General features: G+C 44.9%; 1 protein-coding gene across 6 annotated transcripts in view; it reads right to left on the bottom strand.

Moving 5' to 3' along the window:
• The window catches only part of HTR4 (5-hydroxytryptamine receptor 4), a 138,095-nt gene that overhangs the window by 58,409 nt on the left and 56,152 nt on the right, over positions 1 to 23,534 (bottom strand). For 5 of the 6 annotated variants that reach the window (XM_075766923.1, XM_075766927.1, XM_075766924.1 and 2 more), the window contains exons 3-4: positions 14,687 to 14,812; positions 13,520 to 13,720 (exon numbers count right to left, since the gene is read on the bottom strand). In XM_075766923.1, coding sequence (XP_075623038.1) covers positions 13,520 to 13,720; positions 14,687 to 14,812 — 327 coding nt within the window. The remainder of the gene's footprint in view (positions 1 to 13,519; positions 13,721 to 14,686; positions 14,813 to 23,534) is intronic. The other variant, XM_075766929.1, reaches the window with a different exon arrangement.

The raw sequence follows: 23,534 nt of genomic DNA on the forward strand, positions 1-23,534 counted from the left end.
TAAATAAGGTTTCATGGTGCTGTGCAGGGGAAAGCCAGTATTTTCTGTTTTCCAGCTAGGGAAAATGAGGCACGATTAATGCTGTGGTTTGTCTGAGGTTGCAGAGCAAGGGAGTGACTTCATATTCAGCCCTCCTCTCCCTGTGCACTTAGTCACAAAGCTGTCTGCACCCTCCTTACCACGATGAATGAGTCCACCTTCCTTCCATTTAGCCATAACTGAGTAAATGTTGGGGTTTTCCTAACTGCAATGGACATTTATTTTGACAAGTCTGCAAAAGCTGTTATTGCAAATTAACAAAGTGCTTCAAAGCTGTGAAAATGTCAGTAAAATGAAGTGTGTTTTTCCATAACTAAGCTCCCTTTCTACCTCCCAGGAATCAGCCTCTTGTCTGGCTGGGCTTTAACCTTCTGCCACAAGGACAGGGCAAATGTCTGCATGGGGCTTCCAGTCTTTTCACCGTCAAGGGGACGTGTCCTGTGCTCTCCTTTCTCCTCCTGATCCATCCGACATATTCATAGTACAACAGGTCTCTGCTCTTAAAACAACAACTAGCTATGAACTAAAAATGTCTTCTCAAAGAGATACAAAATCAACTCTTCTGTCTGTTTGGTCCCTGTGCTACCCACCCACCAGCCGATTTCTAGATCAGGAAGGTGTATCAAACCTAAAACTGGAAATCTTTTTGCTCTGAAATCAATATAGGCCCATAAGCATAGCGGATCAGCAACCATACAGTCCTGCTGGAGATTTCTGGTGGTCCTGACCTGACAGTCTGCCTCAGGTTCCCAATGAATCATTTTCAATCTGTAGAGTTTTGGATTTCAGCCCGCGTTGTAGAGACACGCCGGTACTGATGTCCCCACTGCTGCCACAGGGAACTGGGGTCCAGAGACACAGGAAGTGCCCATAAATTCTCAGCTCTCCTAAATAACGAAATATATAACTCAGCTATGTGTCTGGCAAATGTATTTTCTTAGTGAATCAATGACGATTATCTGGTAGATGTAGTTTCCAGACTTAGTGAGCACAGAAATTATGCAATATGGTGCCCATAGGATATGAGCACTGCATTGAAGAAGTGGACAGTTTCAAAAACTATTTATAAAGGGAATGAGTGACCTCTGTCAGAGATTTTTTTGAGTCAAGCCTCTCATCAAGGCATAATGTGTACGTAGAGAGCCTCACTGCTGAGTGCCTATAAAAGTTGATTTTATGAGGTTGGTAGAATCATGAATGAGAGACATTAAATTAGCAAACACACACTAAAGCTGGACCACTAACCTGAGATGCCTGCAGCACATTAAAGTAAGACATATGTGAATGCACACATACACACAGCTTATGTGTATGTATTAGAGAGATGTCCTTGATGTGCATAATTTACTTCATCAAGATTTGAGTGGGAACCAAAAGTTTTGTGCTAAACAGGCATAAAAATCTACGAATTTCCAAATTTTCTTAAGGCTTTTTTAAAAAAAAAGTCATGTGGAGTCAACTGAATTGCTTTATTTTGATAAAATCAGATGATATATTCCACACAAAGGGCTGAAATAATATCAAAGTGTCAAAAGAAAACATTTTTAAAAAGTCTCTTTGAAACAAGATTCAAAATGTCACAGGGGAAAAATGTTGAAACAAGCATTCAACTATTTCAATTTGATCATTTCTACATTCTCTTCTGGTTTCCTGTGTGCATGAAAATCAGCCTGTTCCTCTGAAAAGTTTCACTTTCAAAGAAATGGCATGTTTGACAGTAGCTGTTCTTTTGGAGCACTGAGTGAAACGTTCCTCTTGCGGAGCCCATGCCAACGGCCATGGCAGTCCGCAGGTCGGATTCCTGTGTCCACTAACGCAGCCCTCACATCCCTCCTATGAGGGACAAGGAGAAGGTGAATAATTTACAGGAACAAGATTTACTTAGTTTTGGAACTTGCCTTCACTGGATCATGAGTTGAACAAGCGAGGGTATCCAACCTCGAAGATGCACAAAATTCAACTGGGTAAGACCCTGAGTGACCTCATTAAATGAAGACAGATTTGAGTTTGGCCCTGTTTTGAGAGGAAGGCTGGATCAGAGACCTCCAGAGGTCCTTTCCAACCTACAATTTTCCAAGTCTATCAGAAAACAGGGACCATCATGGTCAGATTTCAATATCTTAATGATTTGAGAGGACAGAATAAATATTTCTTTGTTCCTAGGATAACTACCCTCCTCATGACAGCCACAACATGCTTGTGTAACCTTGCCCTGTATTGCTAGAGCTTACTGTGCTTGGATTTCCCCCTTCTCTCCAGATTTCCTTCCCCCAGGAAATAAACTAACCTTTGAATTCAAATGCGTATTTTTGGTAATGTTTTTGACTGCTTATTAGGACAGATGGTGCTTCCCTTGGCATTACGTGCAACTGCTCTTCTGACTCTAAACACAAGGGAGATATATCTGGCATATTTAATTGTTTACTATCTGAGAGACAGCTACTGGAAAGTGCTACCCAGTGCTGGCCATCAAAGGATTCCTGTGACATGCCTGATGGCAAGTTACTGCAAGTCACAAGAGACTACATTTATTTGCAGAAAGGGCAAAAGAAGAAATTCAATAAATAAATGGGAAAGAACAGTGAAGACACCAGCTACCATTTCACAAGTTGAATAAGCAAACAGAAAAGGAAAACCACAATACACTGCTAATTAACTACAGCATGCAAACAATTCTTCTGAGCAGTCTGAATTATTACATTTCTGTACCTCCATCTCTGCTGCAGCTGACAGCATTACACTGACTTGTACATGCTATTAAAGGCCATTAGAGTAAAAATTACGCCTGTAAAAATGACATCTTAAGCTCTCATATTTCTTCCCTCCCAGTGATTCAACAGCAATTTTCCTCCACTTACATGTCAAAAGATTATACATACATATATTTTGCTAACTGCTGCTACTGTGACTTCCCTTATGTTCAGAAAGTCGAGCTGAGTTCCTCCTGCCCTACATCGTTATCAGTAACAAGGTTCCGCAATCAGAGTGTGGGTGACAATTTTGCTGATGGCAAGGGAGGCAGAGAAGCACACCGTCCACTTTCCCATAGCTCAGCAGGATTTCCATTCAATGGCCCAGGGAGTCAGATAATAGAAATCTGTGTATGCTAACAGAAGTCATTGAAGTCACACCAATTTTTGCAGTAACTGGTGATTTGATGTATGTGATGGTTTGGTCATTTAAGCAGGTATTTATTCACTGAGAGAAAAGTAATTATATCTCTAAGATTATCAATAGTTTTAGTCAAAAGCTGAAATAAAGACATTTTCTTATTCTACATTTCTGCTTCCTTTCAAGCTAGAGCTGTTTTTCTGTGCTCATAAAGAATATCTATTATGTGCTGGTATGAGAGCGTGATGGATGAATATAAAATGTAATAGATATACATGATTAATACAATGTCCAAGTTTAATTAAATATTAATTCTTACTATTATCAGCCAAGACCCATGTTTCTGCAGTTCCCTGAAAACGGTAACTTCCCTGCTACCTACAGCAGAGCGGATGATGTGAAGCAGCCTCTCCTCCGCCTCTGTTATGACATTCTTTGCTGAAGGGGAAACACAAGAAACCCCTCCGTAAAGCAAATGTTATTATAATACTTTTCCTTTCCCACATCAGATGCCACATGAATTAATCAAGTGCTAACTTTTCACAGATGGCTCAAAAGAACAAATCCGTAGCTCTTATGGCCTTACGTATGGCTCTTACGGCCACTGCAGATACGTCTGGCTACCGAGGATTTGTGACCTGCCCAGTGTCACTTGGTGACTCTGCCTCAAGGAAGATGTATGTGAATCTCCCTGCTCTTCCAGTGGAAGCTCCAGTGATACGGATTTGGGGGGACCAATTAGTGCCAAGTGGATCGATTCCCAAAAGCAAACCTCACGTGTTACAAACACTCTCGAGGGGATGCAGGTGCACCTCAATCACGTTCACAAAAGCTACAAGAAAACGCTCAAAGTTCAGTGGTTCAGTGCCCCAACCTGTGGGGCAATTTCCTCCATATTCCTGCAAGCATCTCCAGCAGGAGCTGCCACGCTCACATGGAGGAGTCCGTACGCAGTGTCCACAAGCAAAAGCAAAAGGTTTTATCCTTTCCCTACAGGACTTGCACTTTGCCTGCTGGCTAGCTCCTCTTTACAGTCAGTGCCACACATAAAACCAGAAAGCAGAGAGAAATGCCTGATGAACTGTACATCAGCAACACATTTGTACCCAACAGCCTTCAGCACTTTGGGTAGAGAAGACATAATATCACATTCCTCAGCAGCAGGATCGTGGACAGCTTGTCTAATGTTAAACTTGTGTCTATGTGAAGACAGGAGATGGCAGATAAGAGGGAAGCTGAGAAGGCAAAGAGAAAATAGACAGAAAATGAACCTTGGTTATATTCTTGCCTTTTATAACTGAATGCTGAATCTGCTGTGCTGGTCCAAGGCTTTTGTGGAAATTTAAGTGTTGTAAATCATGGGTGTTTGCTGGTGCCATTTTGCCTGTATGAAAAATCCTACACATACATGCACACACATGTATGCACACTCCTTGTATCATATCCTGCCTTTCCTGCAGAAAAAAAATAAAAAAATCCAATTCTTGAAAAGCACATAAACTTTTAAGTGATGACATCTGTAATTATTACAAGTTTATGGCTTCTAGGCCCTTGGAGATGAGAAAGGAAAGTGGAGGGACTGAGAAACAGCATTGCATTTCAACACACCGGTGACCTAGATCTGGCAGCAACATAATTTAGCTGTGGTCCATGCAAGGACGGCTATTTGTGGTAGTAACTATCTGCATACTCTATATAAGTACCAACACGATGAGACTCCAATAGTGACTGGGATATGTGGTCAAGACTGAAATCAAGGGTCCAGGAATCTAGATAAGCAGCTGGGCCAGTAATGTTAACGTACACCAATTTCCATGGTGAAAGAGAAGCAAGCGGTGATACGGCAGGCAGCACGTCTGGCCACACATCAGCCTGGACATCCAAGCACCTCCTCAAGCCCGTGGTGGTGTAAAAGCTGCCCTGGGCACATCTCCAGAGAGCAGTCCTGGAGTCTGCAGCTCCTGCCTCAGCGTCGGTGATGCTCTAACCACACTGCTGCTCTTTCCTCGCCTTCTGGGCATGACAGAAATAGAATTATGGAGCTGCATTAGAGAATTCCTTGCCCTTGGAGAAAAATTAAAGTATCCCACTGATTTGCAATACGATTTTATTTGAGCTACGGGTATGTAGACACTACCCTGAAAGAAGCTGCTTAGCTATTACAGACAGACAAATACACACCCACCTTTACTAAACAGACTGGTTCTGTGGGTGGCCCACATTTAAAACCATTTGGTGTCATGTGCATGTATACAATTGTATATGTACCATATGTTTTATCATCACTGGGGCCAAAATGAACTGAGGAAAATTTACTGAACACTTATACTAAATAATTTTTTTACCCCCCCTTAAAGAATCTAGAAAAAAGACAAGAGGATGGGAAAACTGTGGGTGCTATTAGCTCTCTGCCAAAGTTCGGGTGCAACAACCATCGCATACACGCTCTGTGCCTGAACCATGCCTTGAACACCAAAGTGGGAATGATTTGTGAGGTCCTAGGGAAGGAGAGGCCAAAGAACCACAGCAGTTGGCAGCCAGACTCCACCAGCTGCCACCGCAGGGGACTCTGCTCTTCACCGACACCGGGGCGCAGGCTGAGCCTGGCGGGGGGGGTCCCGAGGGCTGCAGCCCCAGGCAGCCCCCTCAGATGCTGCGGACACTGAACGGCACTGCAGGAAAACTCTTGCAGGCAACAAGGACATTTATTTCAGAGGCTGCTTCTCCTCGCAAGACACAAGTTACATCTAAGAATTTGGCTAGTTTGGAAAATCCCCTTCTTTGTCTTTTTGGAGCTCTATGCTGGCGTGCTCCACAAAACCGTGGTTTTGCACACTCCTCCTCTCCCTCAGTTAACCCAGATTGGGCCAGACTCTTCTGCTGAACCCTGACCAAGCGATGAAGTCTAAGCAGCCAGGATCTCAATTTATTTGTGCCTGTGTGAAATTAAAACAGCGCTACTGGCTTTGATGATATTTCAGTGAAACCAGATTCTGGTCTCCACATAACCAGATTTTTACATTTTTTTGACAGAACAGCTCTTTCTCTTTTCCTTTTTCCCACTGAGAAAATCAGCTATGGTCTCTGACTGTGCCAAATAAAACACAGTTATGCATCACTGGTCCAGAAAAAAAAAAAAAAGTCCTAAAATGATTATATCTAACAAAATTAAATTCTTATTAGAAAAACAACGGCCTGCTGGTGTTGAGATAATTACACTGAGAAAAATGCTAAAGAGAACAGTTAATTGGAACTGGATAAATATAGCTAGTAATACAAACAAACGTATGTTGCCAAATGGAGATAGAGGAGTCCTTCATGGTCCCCGTGTGGGTCGGTGTGTGTGTGGAGGGGTATTGGCAGCAACAGTGGCAAAATAAATTACCATATTTCTAGAGGGTTTGTAAAGATTAATAAAGGACAGTGCATCCCTCAGGCTGTGCCATGGCCATCTGCTCCGCTATTTTTCTTAATGCTCTCGGACCTGAATTCTGCAAATCCCGTGTCAGTTTTCTTGCCGAGCCGAGTGCCGACAGGGATGACTCTGCAGTTACGTGTCGCGTCTCGCAGCCCTCGTGATGGTCTCCATTGGCCCTCGCTCAGCCCCTCTCTGTGCTGGCTCTCTGTTCCTCCACCTAAGTGACTGGGGCTGTACGAGTTCAGATGCCTTTCCAGCTGAAAAGGGCACAGGGGGGATTTATGGTCTGGTTCAAAACTAGAGCTGGAATTTGTGTCATATAATCAGATTGCCAACTGCCTAATCATTACTTACTCATAGCTATTTAAAACCTAGAAAGTCTCCCCACTAATAACCTCCCCTCGCCCCTGGCCAGCCAGCAGATGTTCTGGAGAGCACAGCTGGGCACAGCTGCTTTCTCCCCGTCCTTGAGAAAGACATCATGCTCCCGACCTCGAGCCCCACCACGGCCCAACCATCCTTTAGTGAGCCAGTCAACCCCCTGTGCTTCGGCTGCGTTGGCTGTAACACCGTGCAAAAGAGATCCGCACGGAGAGCGATGTGATGCAGCACTGGAAACAGGAGGGAGTGGGCAGGGGGTTCTTTTGGAGAAGGACTTTCACTGCAGAGCACCAGGGTTTCGGGTCTTCGGGAATCTCTAAAGCATCATCTCTCACAAGGGATTGTGCTAATTTGATGTCTGAACAGTACATTAATGTTAATTAATGTTTGTAAATGGTGCAACGAGCATCTGTCACTCTGGTGCTCCAACACTCTTTGAATACATCTGCTTTGCTTTCGCCTTTATTTAGCAGTGATTATGTGGTATGTTTGAATACCAGTAGGATTAGCGTTGAATATACAAACACAGAGTTAGGTCTGGTTTGTTGCACGTTACATAGCAAAGCTGCAAATGTTTCAAACACGCCAGGCAAACAGTGTACCTAGTGCCCAGCAGAGATGTAGATTCGGAGGAAAGCTTCACAGGCTGGGACACAGCCAGGAGAGCTGGAGGAAGCAGAGAGAGGATGCAGGATGCTCTGGTCGCATGAAGAGCAGAGGTGCCAGATGTGCGTCTAAGCCCAAGAATACAGACATTTAGGACCTGTTTGCTTCTCTGTTGTTTTTTTCCCCCAAGACTTTGAGAAGTAATTGTATTACAAATTGTACTGCAAATATTGGAGAAGGAAATTGCCTTTCCTGACAGGTTAACTGTATTTGGAGACTCTATCATAGCCACTTGGTCTATTTATATGCAGTGCAATTATAGGCACAAAGAATGGATACATATGCATAAAACATTCAATAAAAAAATAATTCAAGGCTAAATCTTTCTTTTATATTAGAATCCCAAAGGGATGATGAAAAAGCATAACCCAGTGACAGCAAAATTTGGATTCAGTGAGCCCTCAGGTACCTCTGATACCTTGGAAAAACACCTTTTCAGATCAGAGCCTCTCTAAGTCTCTGCAGTACTTCACTCCCTGTGTCTGACCGCTAGGATCAGTTTATCCTGCCGCCACTTCTCCAGATTTTCTCAAATGCCTTTGAGAATTAAAGCCTGAATGCCAATTTTTTTTCCCAGAGGTAGTAATGGAAATAGATACAAGATATTATCAGATAAAAGTCTTTTCAAGCAACACTTTCTGAGAATGTTGAACAGAATGACTTTCCAAACTGAGTTCTGAGGATTAGATTAACCACCCAGTTTTAAAAAAAAATAAAATACAACCACAGTTGTATGCCCTGAAATAAAACAGAAGGCAAGAAATATATGAATCACAGAAAAAACACCAGCTAGAAAAAGCATACTCCCATAAAGTCTGAATGAACAGAAGGGCAACAGCTAGTGAAAATTAAACGAAACACTGGGAGGGAAGCCGTGCCGTCGGTGCTCCTCCAGCCCAGCTGCCAGGACGGGTGAAGCAGTGGTGATGGAGAACAGCTCCACCATGGGCTGAGTCACCCTTCCCTGCACAGACATCCAGGCATTCATCTACCTGCTTTGATCTTCTCAGGGCCATCCACTGCTACCTCCTCGTCTATGCTGTCCCCTTAACACTGGGAGTCAGTTCTCACTGCGGAAAAAAAAAAACCCACAACCCCAAAACAACCAAAAATTGTCACAGAAATTCAAGTTTCTGCCAGCAACCTTTAAAGCCTGGGTCTGAGGCTTTGCACACAAGAGGGTAAAGAAAGACATGTTGCTCTTACTCACATCAGAGTGAGTATTTTGAGCTGACATGAAAGTTGCTTGGAGATGACTGCAAAACACCACAAAAACCAAACTGTCTGGAAGCCTTTTCAAATCTCAGCTAATGTTTGCACAGGACAAGATATGCTTTGAAAGCCTTAGTCCCAAAAGGAAAATCTGGTGCAGCAGTTGGAGATGAGGAGGCTTTGCTAACCTGTTAAATCCTTGCTGCGAACAGCACGTGTTGGGTGCACTGCTCGTTTGGGTTAGAGGATGGTGACTCTATCAAGTCATTAATCGCTGTGGGACTGCACTGTGTCAGGTACCCACATTCCAACTAAGATGCACCAGGAACGGCACAATTTTTTGAGTTCAGTCTGCAAAAGGAATAGGATTTTAAAAACTGGCAAAGTGCACAAGAAAAAGGTGGGATTTAGAAAATTTTTGTACTTGTATCTATTCAAATGTGACTGAAGTCTGGATATTGTCATTTTTCATTTCTAGCACAGATGTGAAGTGAGGTTGAAATTTTCTCCTTGCCCTTCTTAGGATGATCACAAACCAACACACCTGGAAGTGATGCTCCCAGGACAGTCACAGCAAGGGGATGGCACACCGCGAAGGAGGAAAAGGCAGATTTAAAAGGTGGGGCTCAGCCTTCTTTTCGTGCAGAAAATGGATCTATTATTCTGTATCACCACTCCACCCAAGCCGTGTTGAAAATCCCTGTTGTCCTGCTTGCCAAGGAGGATTGGAACAGCAGCCAACTTCATGGCAGCAAAAAAACCCACAAGACCAAGCCAGCAATGGCTACAGCACCCTGCTGGTATCCTACTAAGTTGTATTTTGAAAATCATGCTAGTCAGTCAGTCAATCAATCAGAGGAAGAAATAGAGCTTTAAGAGAGGAAGACTAGGGACTGACCCACCTCTGCAATATTTTCATTTACCGCAGTTCAGGAGAGCTAGTCCAGTGCTACAGGAGCCACCTTGGTCTGTCTCGAGCACCGTGGTGGGTAGTCTGACCTTGACATCTGGTCCTGGGAGAACCCAGAAGCCCATAGTGTCGGGACTCAGTCAGATTCCCACTGAGGTGCCTGATCAAACAGAAAGCGATGAAAGCCACGCATCTGACTTGGGATTCTCCTCTTCACATGAGACAGAGAGATCTTGGGCTTTCTCTTTCAGCTGACACTCGCTGTCAGCAAACACAGACATAATTGTGCCTTCTTGTACCGGGAGAAGAAATATACCTTTTGAAACGTCTATGATGAAATCCTGGTTTTTTTCATGTCAATGGCAAAGCTCCAAATGATTACCCACGGAGTCAAAATAGCATCCAAGATGAACTTCTCCAGCAAGAATGAATGGCTAGGAGAGCTATGTGTGCCCTGCAGCGATTAGATGACAGCGAAAAGTCTCTATGGCAAATTCAAGTGCCTTTGGAGAGGAGCAGCCTGTCTCGGGGATGTTGCTGTTAGTGCTCTGCTAATGGTGTGTGGTGGTCTCTGCTCTAACAAGCACTCAGTAAAGCCATTTTGAGAAGAGGAACAAGAAAAACACGGTACCAGAGAATTACCTAAAATTTAGATCAGCTCTGCAGCTAGTCTGCAGAGGCGTCATTCTTCAGTGTGAAAGCACCAAGCAAATGATAAAGGCTGCGATAATTATCCATGTCAGGCTGCATCCCGCCACCAGCTTGGAGAACCTTTTCTCTCTTTCTGCCTGAGAGCAAAGAACAGCACATGTATGGTAAACACAAGTGAAAGAAAAAGAGAATTTATGCAACCTGAAATAATTCCCTGACATCTGGAAATTTCAGGTTTGTCAGCTGTCAAAAATTGCCGCTGTGTTTCTGTATCCCAGACAGTGCAGCTCTGCTCCCTCAGCCCTGAACTTGCAGAAGTTTTCAGCACACCCATCACTCATTAATGAATTCATCCTCGGCTCCTTTTCAAGCAATTTGATTGCTATTTAGTCAAACGTGGTCAATACTGGGGGGATGGCAAATATTGGGGGATTTCTGTCTGTCAGTGCATTCATGAGGAAGAAGTTTACAGGCATTTTCAGAAAGATTTTTTTTTTTTTTTTTTTGCTGTGACACTTAAGATGATCTCCAGCTCTCAGGACCTTCAAATTCAGAGCTCTAAACACTTTTTTCCAATCAGTTTGGGACCAAGATTGGTGGGTGTGGGGTTTTTTTAGCCAGTGTGTGTGCACCAATTTTTCATTCTACTTTAAAGAATCTTTTAATCCTGAAGAAATAAGAAGAATGTTTCTGTATGAGCAACAGGTTCAAATACACACTCAGTAAGCAGAAATCTTTAAAAGCAGAATAATTTTATCACAGAAGCCGAGCCACTTAAGTGGAGCGATGCTGATACAGGACTCATTCAAGTGCAGCGCCCGTCACCCCTCAGACACCAGTGCAGGGGGTGCTGCACCTTCCCAAACCCTTTTCAGAACAATTGTGGAACAAGCTTAGAGAATTAGTTTGCTCCAAAGCTCCTGCTTTCTTTCAAGACAGCCGTTCTCCTCTTCTGTGTAGTATTCCAGTGATTAAAGCATTGGCTTGGGATGGGGCGATGGAGTGGGGGTCCCCAGACTCAGGTGTCCCTTTCCCTCTGCCCAAAAGAGGGGGAATCATCTGTACGTTACTGTGGGCAGCGATGCTCACCCATTGCTGCGGCAGCTCTGCATCTGGCGGAGAGAATTCAGGACTCTCTGGGCAGAGAATAAAAGAGCGCAGAAGGAAGAGCAGAGCTGTAGTCCCCTCCAGGTGTTCACACTCTGCTCCGAATGTTTCATTTAGTATAATCTAATCCATGTCATTTTAAGATTTTCTTTTGGTTGAAGGTTTTGGGGTTTTTTCCATTTCCAGTTCCTTCTACTGAGCTGGGTGTTTGCAAACTCTGCCTCAGGTCTGTTTATAGCAAGAAAATCTTCCTGTATAAAACTGCGGTCTCTGTTCTGTATCCCTAAAACATTAACTCTGAGCCAGGCATTTCGACAGTCATAGAGCCAAGGCTGCCCCCAAACTCTTCGCCGCCGGCAGACGAGCTGTCCCAGCAGCGTGGGGACCGACGGGGACAGGCGGCAGGAGCAAGAGCTCACAACGTGCCAGGGGTCTGCAAGAGGGTGGCACAGGCAGGACAAGGCGGGGGGTTCCCTTCTGCGCACCCCACACAGGAGGTTCCTCATCCCCTGCGGGTGTCAGAGATCGGGGGGTGAAAGGGAGGGGGGAAAACAGTATTTTTCCTTCATGTCCCCTTCTCTACACAGCTCCCTGTGTTTAATTAAGAGGCTGGGGAATCAAACTCCAACATTTTATATAACAAGGCCACATCCAGAGCGCAGTGCCTAACATCTGCTTTACTGGTAATTGGCTCAAAGTGGCAATTTGTCAACGTTTTTAAGATAATGAGCTTCCTATTTGTGTTCCGGCCATCTAAACTTCCAGACAAGGAACCGCGCTGTAGCTGTGGCACGTCAGCTTCTCTCTGGATACAACGCTGCACGTGCCCCTCTCTCCCACAACAAAGGAGAGCTGCCCTCAGCGGCGAAGTTAATCGAGCATCTTTTGAAGTCTGGCTGGGTACAGACTCTTTGGATGAAAGATGCTATTTAAATATCAGTTGTCATGATGATGAGAAGGATTATGGTTATTTTGGCCATATTAGTAATACTAAGTAATAGTAAAGGTATTGAAAGCTGAGGCACAGAACTCAAATGAAAGCTCTAAATATTGCTTATTAGAAAAGCCGGTAAAAATGTTTTCTTCTAAGCATTTATCTTGTGAAAAATTCCTGCTATTCTGTACGGGAAGTTCTGCCCTTTACCCTGAAAAACTGCAGACAACAGTAAAAGAGAGTTGTTTGCCATAAATTATTTAGGATTTTGACTTCACTTTAACAAAGAAAAGGGGGGTTTTTTGGCAAGAAAAGTTTGAAGGAAAATAAAAGTTTTTAGGATCTCTCACAAAGTTTTTGCACCCTTTTCACCAGCTTTATTTACCTCCTTCACTAGTGGAGATGTGCAAATGGATGCCTTAGAAAAATAGCCAATAAAATTTAGGGGGGGTTTGCTCTTTCTCCATATAATCTCGTACTATACGTCACAATGTGTCATTTAGTAATATCGGTTTTCATCCACTTGTACAGCTGCTAGCAGCAGGAAGAGCAGTTCAGATAGCGTTTGAAAGATATGTCAAATATTTTTTTCACAAGAGAGAGAAAGCCAGATAATTTAGTGTTTCAGTCCCTGGGAAGTCGGGGCTCAGCAGAACACATCAAGCCTTCCCTGCAGCCCCTGGCAGTGACATCGTAACTGCGAGCAACGTCCCTGCTAACCCAATGTCCCGTGCACGATGCACCTCCGCCTGCGACAGCTGCAGGTCTTTCCTTTGGATACGTCTCTAAGGTGTCTTGTCTTTACTTCAAAGAAAAAACTGTGCCATGTCTGATCAGTAATGCAACAGGGCTGTGCCGCAAAGCGGCTGAGAACCTGGCTTGCTCTATCAATATAAATCTCATTCCTTTCAAAGTTTTTCTACGCTGACGAGGATTCAGGGGCCTCTCTCCAAAATCAGCTACCGAGAGAGATTTATTGCTCTACGGTTCCCAGCAGGTTCATATTTGCCCTTTGGCTACTGCTGATGAGCAACAACGCTGAAGAAATTTAAAGAAACTACAATTATTCTCTATGCTCTTCTGTTCATACCTGTCCAGAGAGATACAGCACAGGTGCAGGATTGACGCTGTGGTGAGCAGGACATCGAGGGACGTTCGGACCAGGCAGAACATCTCTCCATAGATCCAGTTGTCCTGAACCAGCTCGATGGCTCCAAACGGCATCACCAGGACTGACACCAGCAGGTCCGCAAAGGCAAGGGAAACAATGAAATAATTGGTCTTGATTTTCCTGCAAGACAGATCACAGAATTAGGGTGGAATAGTTTTGGTGCAGCATCCTCTACATAGAGACAGAGATTTCAGCTTGTGATTGGGTCTAATTTGCTCCATCACACTGAAAGGTCCTCTCTTACGTACTCCTCACTTCACAGGGTCACCTCTAGCTCGATACTGGTTTCTGTGGCCACATATCCACTGTGTTCTCTCCATGAACGCATCTTTCTGCTCACCCGGACGAGGCAAAGGGATGCTCACAGGCCTCTGCGTGCGGCTCAGCCTCACAGCTTGCGTTGGAGAGTTTGGGGTGGAGGAGGGGGATTTTGTTTTAACTTGTAAATTGAGAAAATCCTTCCAGAAAGCACTGAGAAGAATCTAGACTGAAGCTGTAATTTTAACTTGAAGAGTACTTTTTAAATCATAACAATAAAATAGAATTAACTCCATTAAAAATCCCACGCAGAATATGAATAGAGGCTGTTGAATTTCTCACTCTGCTCCTGAGGCTGGGCTGACAACTCCCAGGGGCAGCAGCAAGCCTCGAGACAGGAGTTTTGCCTGTGACCCCCCCAAATCACTGGCAGCACTTGCCAAGCTGCCGCAGCACAACTGAGCCGCACGGTTTTCTGAAGGGGTTATCAGGAAATTTGAGATGGAAAAGGGGTAGAGGCCAACCTGCTTCTCCCAGGAATTACTGCTTAGCTATTTTTCATTGATTTATCTGTTTTTTTGACACTGAGAGTGCTAAAAACATAGAGGATGGATACTAAAATGATCCCACCGCCACAGTGTGAATCCGAGCGGGGATGCACAGAGGCCAGCGTGAGAGTCTGACATCGCCGTGGTGCAATGCATGGCCAGAGACCCCCTTCGCCGCGGCAGTTGATGCCCTCAGCTGTAGGCACGGGGCTTTTCAGGCAGGGATTTCCCCCGTGCCTCCCGGCGGAAGGGCAGGCGGTGGCCGGCCGGCTGGGCTCACCTGAGCTGCCTGTCCCGGCACACGGCCACCATCACCAGCAGGTTCCCCAGGATGGCCATCAGTATAACGGCGGAGATGAAGGTGAGCAGCACGATCTTCTCCGCTACGCTGAAGCCCTCACTCGAACTGGGGAGCAGACAAAAAAAAAAAAAAGAAAAAGAAAAGAAAAGACAAGAAGCTGCAGTGGTGTCGGAAGGTGGTCGCCTGGGCAGCACCGAGGTGCCAGGCACGAGCACTGCTTTTGGCACGGGTGAGAGTAGTGTCCCCACGCCTGTTGCAGCGAGGCAACCTTCCCACCAAGACCTCGGTGCCGTTTCACAAAGAGCATTTCATATGGGGAAATTCCTCAAGATGAGCATTTTGCATCTTGAATTTTGAAATCTTCTACATAATCTTCTCCCTTGTTCTCTTTTCCCTTCGCTCTGTGCCGCACAAGAGGCAGTCTGGCTTTTTTTTTTTTTTTCACTTCATAACTTTTCCAGAATTAGGGGGAAGAAAAAAAAAAAAAAAATTAAAGGAAGTGCCCAATTTCCCCCTACCATGACATTAATAATTTATTTCAGTTAATGAAAGCAAAGAAAAGGGAAAAGAAGGATAACATGCAAACACAATGTTGAACATATTTTAAGTCTGCATTTCCACAAATATCTTGTTAAACGTTTCAAAAAAGTTGTTGAGGTTTTTTTTCGGAGCCTGAAAAGCAGGAAGGTAATACACAGCATGCAATAAATAGTGTTTGATTCCTTGTAAAATTGGGTTTATTACAAAATTTTGAGCCCCTTTTCCTTTAAAGCTATTTCCAATTACGTATACAAAACAAAATGCATCCTAAACCTTCACCTGCTTGTGCAGCTTTCCCTAGTACATTCCACAGGTGGGAATGGCTGTTTGTTCATGTCATCGAGCGTGGCTAGAAATAAAGTGGCGTTAAGAGCAGCACTTGACACTAATTCAGCAGGGAAATTTCTTCACAGGTATTCGGCACCCAGGATTAATGTTGTGAGATTGTTCAGGTAATTGAAAAATTGAACTGTTAGTCTGTTTTACTTTGACTTCCTCTGGGGTCTCTTTTTATTTACTAAATACATTCCAGACTTTTACACTTTATCTCACTGAATTCTCCTGATTTTGGCAAAGCTAAAAAAGATTAGAGACTGCTGACGTCCTGCCTCCACTGCCACGTTACGAAGCTTCTAGCGACTGACTTCACCCTGAGCCTGCACTGCGGAACAGCCACTTAATCACAATCTCCATTTTTGTCCCTAAAAGCGATGCCGCTTTGAGTGCGACTTTTTGGCCCACTGCCAGTTGCACCAGTGGGTCAGATCGCAGCCTGCTGAAGTTGGACTCTTCATATTGGGTATGAACAACATCTTAGGAACTCCTTGATTTTCAGTGTGTTACAAGGAAATACATCACTGGGTATAGGGTCATCCAGATGGGTGAGGATGTTTATGAGCAAATAAGGAGCTGAAGGGAGATGCCCTGGCCTCACACTGCTTTCATAGAAAAACACAGCACTAGGCAGATACATACAGGCTCAGAAACAACTGCAATTACATGGCTATAATAAGAAAGAGGTTTAAGGCAACTGCATATCCTAGCTTCACAAATATATGTCCATATGCCAAGTAGTGCTTTCTCACCTGTGAGAGCACAGGTAGCTTTTAATTCCAGATAATCTCCTGTGTTAAAACTAAGAGAATAACAAACGTCATGTGGAGTGGACAGCTGGGTGTATCCCACCTCTCTGCAAGATTTTCAGGCCTGAGCACTGCCAGGCACGTGTCCTTCTGGAGGTGGGCTGCTGGGATACCAGTGTACCAGGAGAGGGGGTACAGGTGGCTCACGGCACCCAGAAAGGAAACAGGTTTTGTCTTGTGTTGGAATCAATGATCGCAGCCCAGAAGCAAAGGCATCACTGCTGCTTTTGCCCTGCCAGTTTTCAGTGCTGTCAGTAAATCCACTCCTGCTTAATGGAGGAAGGTCTCTGGTGTTACGCTGAAAGGGTCAGATAGAGCCACATGTTCGCATCCAGCAAGACACTTAGTTTTGCACAAGCCAATTCTAGATGCTAAGATAGGAGAAAGGCAAAGTCAAGATGCGATTTTACTCAGTATCTGAAGGAGTTTGCACTTAATTAGAAAGAACTGTCTACTAACTTAGCACAACTTCAATGAGCGCAATTAAGGCTCCAAGCAGCTGGTAGCTCTGGGCAAATCCTTTGGTGCGTTCAGAAATCTTGACAAGGCGCTGTCTGAACTAAATGTGGATTTCCCAGTTTTTACTGGAGACCGTTGCTTCCTCATGCGTTGGGTCATTACATCTTGGGCAACTCTTGCAGCGAGTGGGTTTTCTGTCTGCAGTTCTTGCAATTACACTGTGATTGTTGCCGGCAATTTGCCTACATTGGTCCAGTCATACTTCCTCCCATCTGACAGAAGAAAATCCCTATCGATCAAAAGGATCTGCCTCATCCATCGTGCTGTCTCTGACAGTGGCCTGTAGGAGATGAAATGCCTACATGCATACAGCAGTGCCTCCCTTGCATGCTCTCTCATGCCACAAAGGTCTGTGTCACAGGGGGCTTGTGTTTCATAGTTCTTGGTGGACTCCTTTACCTCCCCTCTCTCTGACCTGTCTTACCACCTCTCAGTACCTGGTGAACACTATCTCCGGGAGTTTTCCTCCTTGGTCTCATAGTAACATGCTAAATGCATAATCAAGCAAATGGCATCAGTTTCTGTGCTTCTCAGTCACCAGCGACCACCCCAAACTGCACACAGAGACTCCTTCTGCAAAACTAAAGGCAATTGTCATCTAATTCCTTATCCTAACACTAAAATCCCAAGCCACCCTACAGAACTGGTGACTGGCCACATGGCTGCTCCTAGAAAAGGATGTCACTCCTTCTCTGTATCTAGAAATCACTCTCCCCCTCTCTCATCCATCTTGAGCTACTTCTGATCTGAAAGACCTCATTTTCCCCAGTAGCAAAGTCCTGTACTGGAGATTTTGGGAGGCAGGAAGCTGAGAGCTGCTGACACACGAACCTGCACTGCAGTAAAGTGCTTTGGAAAAGGATGAGCAGTCGGGAGCAGGTCCTTCCCTGTGGGCACCATGCACAAGGCGATTCTCCTCTGCACAGAGTGCCCTGGTCCCACTGCTCGCCCTCCTCCTGGGGATGGCTGCTGCACAGCTGGGGAAGGTCAGATATTGCCAAGCATCAGTATTTTGAGCACAACTGAATGCCAGAACCTTCATTAATAATGGTCATCAGCAGAAGACGACACCATGAAAATTAAGGGGAAATGGAAAAGAAACAGCTTCAAAGGCTGGTCTTGGGCACAGGCCTGCTAGCTGGGTACCAGCGGGGATGAAAAGCCTCAGGAACAATGGGGATGCTGGGATCAAAGGCACCTTCACTGACGAGCTGTAATTGTACCTGTCTAAATAAGTCTTCATAATAGGCTAACGTTGCTCCAAGGCTGCATCTGTGAAACAAAACATCAAACTACACTGAATAGTGCCGTACAAAAGATGTTCCTTTCCCTCCCGAGTGAGCATGGCAGCACATACATGCTGGCACAGTGGTAAAGAGGATGATGATGGTTTATACAGAGCCAGATAGAGAGTTAGATTTATATTTTGTCTTATCTAGCTTTGCCCATCCTTCTGCTGTTCCTAAACAATTCTCATCACTGCATTTGAGCACCTTGCATCTGCACTCTGCAGAACGTACAGAGGGGGACAGACACCTCCCTCGTCCCCGAGCCCTGCCAGGGCGGTGAGCTGGCCATTGGCCATGGACGGGGCTTGGCCGGGGGGCTGGTGACTGAGCCTGCTGGCTCTTTTTGGGGGAAGCTCCAGGGTTTTGAGGCTGCCTGCTGAGAGATCCCTGTCCCCTCCCCGTGGCAGGGATGCTGGCTCTCAGGCTAGCGGCTGTGCTGCCCCCTGAAATGCACTTGGTGCCAGGATGCCCTGGGGCATCACCCCACGGAGCGAGGTAGAGAGGAGTGAAGCATTTCAATTTGTCCTGTTCCTTGAATAAGCTGCTCTGATCCTAAAGGCAATGGGTTTGCACTGGGACATAAACATTTCACAACAATCAAGACAACACGTAATAAAAGCATGGGTGAACTTAACTACCCACTCATCTCCCACTGGGAAGCAGCTGTGCCTGTATAGGGAATCCCAACAAATGTCAAGGCTGCTATTGCCACCGAAAGGATGGTCCTGTCCCCAGGCACCCCAGCAGGCTCTTCACGCTGCATCTGCTCCTCGGAAGCAGGGCATCCCTTCTCTCAAGGCGTACGCTCCGCTGCTCCCTCCCCGGCGGGGACAGCACCCACGTTGCGCGCAGCTGGGTGAGGCAGCGCGGCAGGGGAAAGCCGGGTGCTCCGGCGTGTTGCTGACTGCTCAGTCCACACCGCTCCCCTGGCGATGGGCACGGGTGGCCCTGTGGGATGGGAGGGAGGAGGGACCTTGAGGGATGCCAGAGAAAAGGGTTCTGGAGGTGGAGAGAAATGATTTTCACCATGCATTAGGACAGAAATAGCTGCAGACACCTCTATGCTCTTCTTCAGCAGCAGGATTTTCTGCATGGAAGAGAAAACTCCTACAGCTGCAAGGAAGTTATAACTCTGAAGTTTTAACTTAGAAGTTATAACTGGCCAAGTTTGGTGCTTTGGGAGAAGATCTACACTGAGTTTCAGCTGAGTTTTGCTAAGCAATGACACCCAGAGTGCAGGAGTGTGGTTTTGGATGAAAGGGAAATTTGTCCTTGCAAGGCAGGTATTGGCCATCTCCTTTTGTAAGAATCCCAGGTGTTTTCCTCTCATTTAGGCTCACGACGAAGGACAGAGACCATAATAGCAGGTGAAGACTTACATCTGCTCTGTGTGCCCAGACATCTTCCTCCTCAGTGAACAAGCCCAGTAGAAAGACCTCCATCCCTTCCAGCCTCATCAGCTGCAAAGAGCTGTGCAAATGAACAGACACTGAAGAGCATTACCCACCTCAGGTCATCTTTTGTGCACAGAGATTTTGAGTTTTACTCATCAAAACAATCTCTTGAAATGCCAAAGGAGGCCAGCACTGAGCCACACTTCACAGATGTTGCCCTGCTTGAAGCCTGAGGGGTGCTTCAACTTGAGCAGGAAGCAGGGCAATGTTTTAAGCCCACATTTCCCACTCAGCGTACGCAGGCAACCCTGCCCTGGAAGCGGTGGCATCCCAGTCTGCAGTTTGACTCGGCTGGCCACAGCCCAGGGCTCTGAACGGAGACCGGCGGGTCAGAAACACACACTGGCACGCTTGTCTATGGAGCATTTGCTGTGATAATAGTTTCGGAAGCATTTAGGAAATCTCTCCAAAGAGCATTTTTCTCGTGCCGTGTTATATTGCTCCCCTGGGGAACATTGAACAGGCATATGTATCTCTGGGGGTGCAGGAAGGATGTTCATCTGGGCTATGTTCCTGTACATCTGCCTTTTGAATAATCTATCATCAAGTAGGAATATTTGTTAATTATTCAGTCTCAGTAATTCAAAGCTGTTAATAATGGAAGAAGTGGATATTGCTGTAAATTAAAATCAATGGTTTGCATAACATCTTTGATCAAATCTGAGTGCTCTGGCTTCCAAGCATGCTTCCCTGTTTAATAAAGCAGGGATTGATGGGTTTGCTATTATGAGGAAATGAGATTCAAACAAAATGATTGTTGGTTAGTAGGAATATAGAAATTACTTCAGGAAAAAGGTAAAAACACTGATGTGGAATGAGGGCTTAAAACCCATATATGGACACATTTAAAAGGCTCTTCTGTATAGTCATTAATGTGAAGGAAAAAAAAGCAGAATTTTTTTTTTTCCAAGCTCCATTTCTACCTTCCTGCAAACATCCCAACTTTTCTAAATGACCTCAAGTGCTTTTGCATATTTTATGCAGCAATTAAACTGCATAGATCAGTCGTGTTGGTAAGACCACGCACATTGCTCCTCTGGTTTTTGTTACACATGTCACAGCCTGACCTCCCCACCGCTGCAGTGGGGGAAAAAATCACTAATAAATAGCTCAGTGCTGAGAGCACCTTGGGCACTGCACAGGCACTCCTGCGGGAGGGAGAGGGATGGAAAAGAAAGCAAGGGTTGAATAAATAAGACACTGCTTTTGGGGGCAGAGGAGCACGGCTGATAAAAAGGAGGCTGGATGGACCCTTTCCGAAGGGAAGGGGAATAACTGCCTGCAGAGGTAACCTGGAGCATCTCCTGGGGGCAGCCAGGGACCACGGTGGGCACTGCATAACAAGGGGCTGCGTACTTCTCACTGAAGATTAAAAGCTCAGAGCAGTGGACGCCTAGAGAAGAGCTTTCTTCTCGATTTAACAGTGGCCTCAGTGGATGGGGAATACATGGAAGAGTCGGTCCGCCTTGTTTTCAACCAAGCCGTGGCTTTTCCCTCTGTGTAACTGCAGCTGACAGGATATTTGATGTAGGTCTTTAACTGCAAATAAGCTGTCGCTTGCCTCTCCTTCCTTCTACTTCCCTGATTACTCCTAGGCATAAAATGAGAGGCTGAGTGTTAAAAACTTAAAAATCAAGATATGTTATTTTATGCATAAATCTAACAACGCATATCTCAGTATAGAAACATGACAACAGGGAAGATATTATTTGATCTATGGCTTTCCAGCTGTTACCACATTCTTTTCTACTGCCACCTAAAAATATTAATCAGAAGTCAGCATTAATCCAGAAGCATGTAATTTCTTTTAATGCCTTCAAATGCTACACTGCCTGTGCCGCTTCGCTTCAGACTGTGCAGATGGCAGGACAACTTCTAACAGATTCAAATCAGTTATGTACTTCACTTCTGGTTTAGAAACAGATTGAAATTAATTAAAGTATTGACAAGCCAGAAATAAACAGCATTCCACATATCAAAATAACTCAGTCATATGATTAGTTTGCCTTTTTTTTTTTTTTTTAACCAAATAAATCGTGGCAGTAGGGCAGGTGGGAAGGGATGAGGTTTTCTCCTTTTATGTTTGTTGGAACCTCAGAAACATTCTGCAAACCAACTTTCTTCCACTGATGGTGTGGGGCTGAAAATGCACCACACAGTTGCAAACAGCAGCAACTCAGGTAGGACCATGAACGATGAAATGAGGACATCAGGCCTCCTCCTCCTGGACAAAACTACTGATAACCTCACTGATCCTGCACATCCACTCCACGTATCTCCTGCAGGCTGAACGCTATGGTGCTTCAGAGAATTAAGTGTTTTAAGCTGCTGATAACGCTGATTAAAATCAATTGTCAAGATGAAGCAAAGAAGACAGGCTATTTAAATGTTTTTTAAATTGCCGTGTGTGGGCTGCGCAGTCAATCAGTACGTGCTAGGAGCGCTTTCCCATCTGGGAGCGGGTGCGTGCTGGAGCTGCCAGACGCTGCGGGACCTCAGGAGGCTTCAGGGCCAAGCAAGGGCTCCAGCTCTGCACGCACCTCAGGCTTCGAGACTGCCCAGATTTGGGCTGACAGGCGAGGCATGAGGGCCTCCAAGTAACAATCCCAGAAAAACAAAAAAAATGAGCTTCTTACTGGTCCATGCAATTTCCTTAGCACCAGCAGAAGTTCTTGCCTTTTCTGGATGGAAACTGGATTTGGGGCTGAAAATTGATCCTGAACAATGCGATCCTTTACCATGATCGTCACACAGGTGAAGGTCTGAGACCTCGAGAGAGAGACAGCAGTTTGCACAGTTACAGGGGAAATGTGCGACAGAGCGGGGAAACAAACCCGGACCCAGTGAGTCTCCGGGCACTGCCTAAGCCTTAGGGCCTCTCCCCTGGCAGGGAAGTTAGGTGGGAGTCCAGCAGCTGTGTCTGTCTCTACTTTTCATACAACGAAGGATGAAACCCCGGCTCTGCTCTTTCGAGGCAGCAGATCAAGTGTTACATAATTTACACCCACGTATGAACGGATATTGCTGCAAGGCTGATGCATGTAAGTACAATCCTTAAAAACCATTAGACTGTCACCTAAAATATAAGCTAAAATTAACTTATGAAATTAGCATTAGATTAAGATCGTGGTATTTACGTGGAGGAAGGGCAGCTGCTGCAATTACTTTGTTTGGGATCCACTAACAGCTACTGCAGGAGAGCTCTTGTGCAAAGCCCTGTGCAATCACACATCACAATCTTACACATCTGCCTGGAGTTTGCAGGACCTTGGCACTATGTTTGTTCCTTATAATATACTTTCAAGTCTTTAAATCTTACTCCCAATGCCCCCTTCGCATGCTGAATATTCCCTTTTTATTTTCAAATAAACATAATATTATTTTCACATAAGCATAACAATACTTTTCAGATATGCAGGGTCTGCTTATTATAGTGAGGTTACCAAATACTCTACAACCATGAAAAAAATTATCTCTCTGGCTTAGGCATAGGTAGGAATTTAGGCACACTACAAAGTGCAGCAGAGATGATGTAACAATCATTTATTCTTTGTAAATGCTGAACAAAACCAAAGATCAAACATGCCTTTAATAAAAAAATTTCTTGATTGTTCCTAATTAGAATTGCTCCTCAGAAGTAAGCCCACTGCATCTACCAAACTACACAGCAGTCTAATGAAGAACAGAAGATGATGAAAGAAGCACAAAATTAAACCTAACTTTTGGTGTATATTCCATGTTAATAATGTGATTGTCCTCTATTTCCCAGATAAGTGGCTCTTGCCTATCTCATATCATATGGAAGTCCCGAAAAGAGCAGGCTGTATGTTCAAATGACAAATACAAAACAGCTGCGCTCAGGAGATCTGACTTAACAAAGCAC

This window comes from Balearica regulorum, chromosome 14 (genome assembly GCF_011004875.1).
Source record: "Balearica regulorum gibbericeps isolate bBalReg1 chromosome 14, bBalReg1.pri, whole genome shotgun sequence".
NCBI classification, from domain to species: domain Eukaryota; kingdom Metazoa; phylum Chordata; class Aves; order Gruiformes; family Gruidae; genus Balearica; species Balearica regulorum.